Source organism: Dioscorea cayenensis, unplaced genomic scaffold (genome assembly GCF_009730915.1).
Source record: "Dioscorea cayenensis subsp. rotundata cultivar TDr96_F1 unplaced genomic scaffold, TDr96_F1_v2_PseudoChromosome.rev07_lg8_w22 25.fasta BLBR01000207.1, whole genome shotgun sequence".
NCBI lineage: Eukaryota > Viridiplantae > Streptophyta > Magnoliopsida > Dioscoreales > Dioscoreaceae > Dioscorea > Dioscorea cayenensis.
This window is the reverse complement of record NW_024086598.1, coordinates 35,522-37,452: the sequence shown is the minus strand read 5'-3', so window position 1 is coordinate 37,452 and position 1,931 is coordinate 35,522. Positions and strand designations below refer to the sequence as shown.

Here is a 1,931-nt window from a genome sequence, read left to right as displayed (position 1 = left end):
TTAAAAACACTTCCTTAAAAAAAAAGCAGTAATAATAATAATAATAATAATAAATACTCTCCCAATTAACTTTCCTATAAATCAAGGGATGGCATTATTCATAATCACCAATAATCCCCACAAGAACAAACACCATCCTCAAACCTATGAAACCTATTATTATCCCTCAAAATGACAACCCTCTCAGTAACCTTACTAACAAACTTAATAGCTGTATGACAATCACCACAAACCCTCAAATTCTTCATAACCCTTATAGGCCTCCCTACCCCTACACTTAACAACCCAAACCCTATTGCCAACCTCTCACTATGGTACCAAACTGCCCTTCTCTTCTCCTCCCCATCTACATCCCTTAACACACAACTAGTATCCACAACATACCCTTCTTTTTCCATCCTCTCTCCTAACTTATTCACCACCTCGTGTATTTCCTTTATCATATAATGACACGTGTCATCAGATACAAAAGTATGTACCTTTCCTTCGTGCTCCACCCAACTCAGCCCTGTTTCCTTTTTGATTCCCCGGTCACGCATTTCCTTGCGCGCGCGCGCTGCGTCTGTGTATCGGCCTGCCGCCGCGTACGCGTTCGCGAGCAGCATGTGCGCGCCTGAGCCACCCGCGCTCGAGCATGTCTCGAAGAGCTTGCCGGCGGCGAACGCCGCCGTGTCGGTGTCCTTGTGGATGCGGCAGCCGGTGAGCAATGCCCCCCACACTGACTCTGTTGGTGCTAGGGGCATCGTCTTGATGAAATCCATTGCTTCTTTGAGCCGACCTACTCTGCTGAAGAGATCGACCATGCACGCGTAGTGCTGCTCTTCTGGTTCGATCCCTCGCGAGATCATGAGGTTGAAGTATCGCTTGCCGTCGTCGACTAGGCCTGCGTGGCTGCAGGCTGTGAGAAGGCAAAGGAATGTTATGAAGTTTGGGGTGTGGCCGGCGCGCTCCATGCCAGTGAAGCGATCGAAGGCGGTGCGTATGTGGCCGTGCTGTGCGGAGGCGATTAGGACGGCGTTCCATGCGCCGAGATTTTTCTCAGGCATTTCGTCGAACAGCTTGTAGGCGTCGTCGACGAGGCCGGATTTGGAGTAGAGGGAGATGAGTGAGCTGCCGACGAAGGGGGAGGACATGAAGATGGATTTGGAGCAGTGGGCGTGGATCTGGGTGCCGAGATCGAGAAGTGGAGCCGCGCTGCAGACTCGGATGATGGTTGAGTAGGTGAAATCGTTGATTAGGTTATCGGCAAGGGCGAGCTTGAAGAGATGGAGAGCGTCGAGGTTGAGCCCGGCTAGAGCGTGGCCGTAGATGAGACTGCTCCAGGAGACGACGTTTCTGTGGGGCATTTCGTCGAACACGGCGCGAGCGTCGGTGAGGAGAGAGCATTTGGAGTACATATCGATAATGGAGGAGGCGACGAAGACGTCGGAAGAGAAAGGGGATCGGAGGGCGAGGGAGTGGAGCGATCGGGCTAGACCGGGGAGGGAGAGGGCGGCGCAGGACTTGGTGGCGGAGGGGAGAGTGCGATCGCAGACAGGGATAGAGTGAGAGAGCATGGACCGAAAGGCGAGGAGAGCGTCGGCGGAGAGACCATTCTGGGCGAGGGCGGCGATGAGGGAGGCCCAGACGGCCGATGTCTTGGAAGGGGAATCGAGGAAGGCGAGACGGGAGAGGTGGGGAAGATGGCAGCGGGCGTAGAAGGTGATGAGATGGTTGGAGAGAAGGGAGATGGAGGGAATGAGGCCGGATTTGAGGAGATGGCCGTGGAGTTGGGAGCCCTTGGCGGCTGCGGCGGCGGAGCTGGTGGCGGAGAGGGAGAGGAGAAGATCGGCGAGGAAGCGAGGTGTGGAAGTGGGGAGATAGAACGACGGGGGTAGTTTGGGAATGGAGACGTGGAGGGGCATTTAGGGAAGAGATTTTGGGGAACCTGA

The 1,931-nt window shown here is 54.4% G+C and overlaps 1 protein-coding gene across 1 annotated transcript; it reads right to left on the bottom strand.

Moving 5' to 3' along the window:
* Nucleotides 1–1,931, bottom strand: LOC120253781 (putative pentatricopeptide repeat-containing protein At5g52630). The gene has a single exon (XM_039262018.1). It carries the CDS (start codon nucleotides 1,902–1,904, stop codon nucleotides 105–107), a length of 1,800 nt encoding a protein of 599 aa, XP_039117952.1. The 5' UTR covers nucleotides 1,905–1,931; the 3' UTR covers nucleotides 1–104.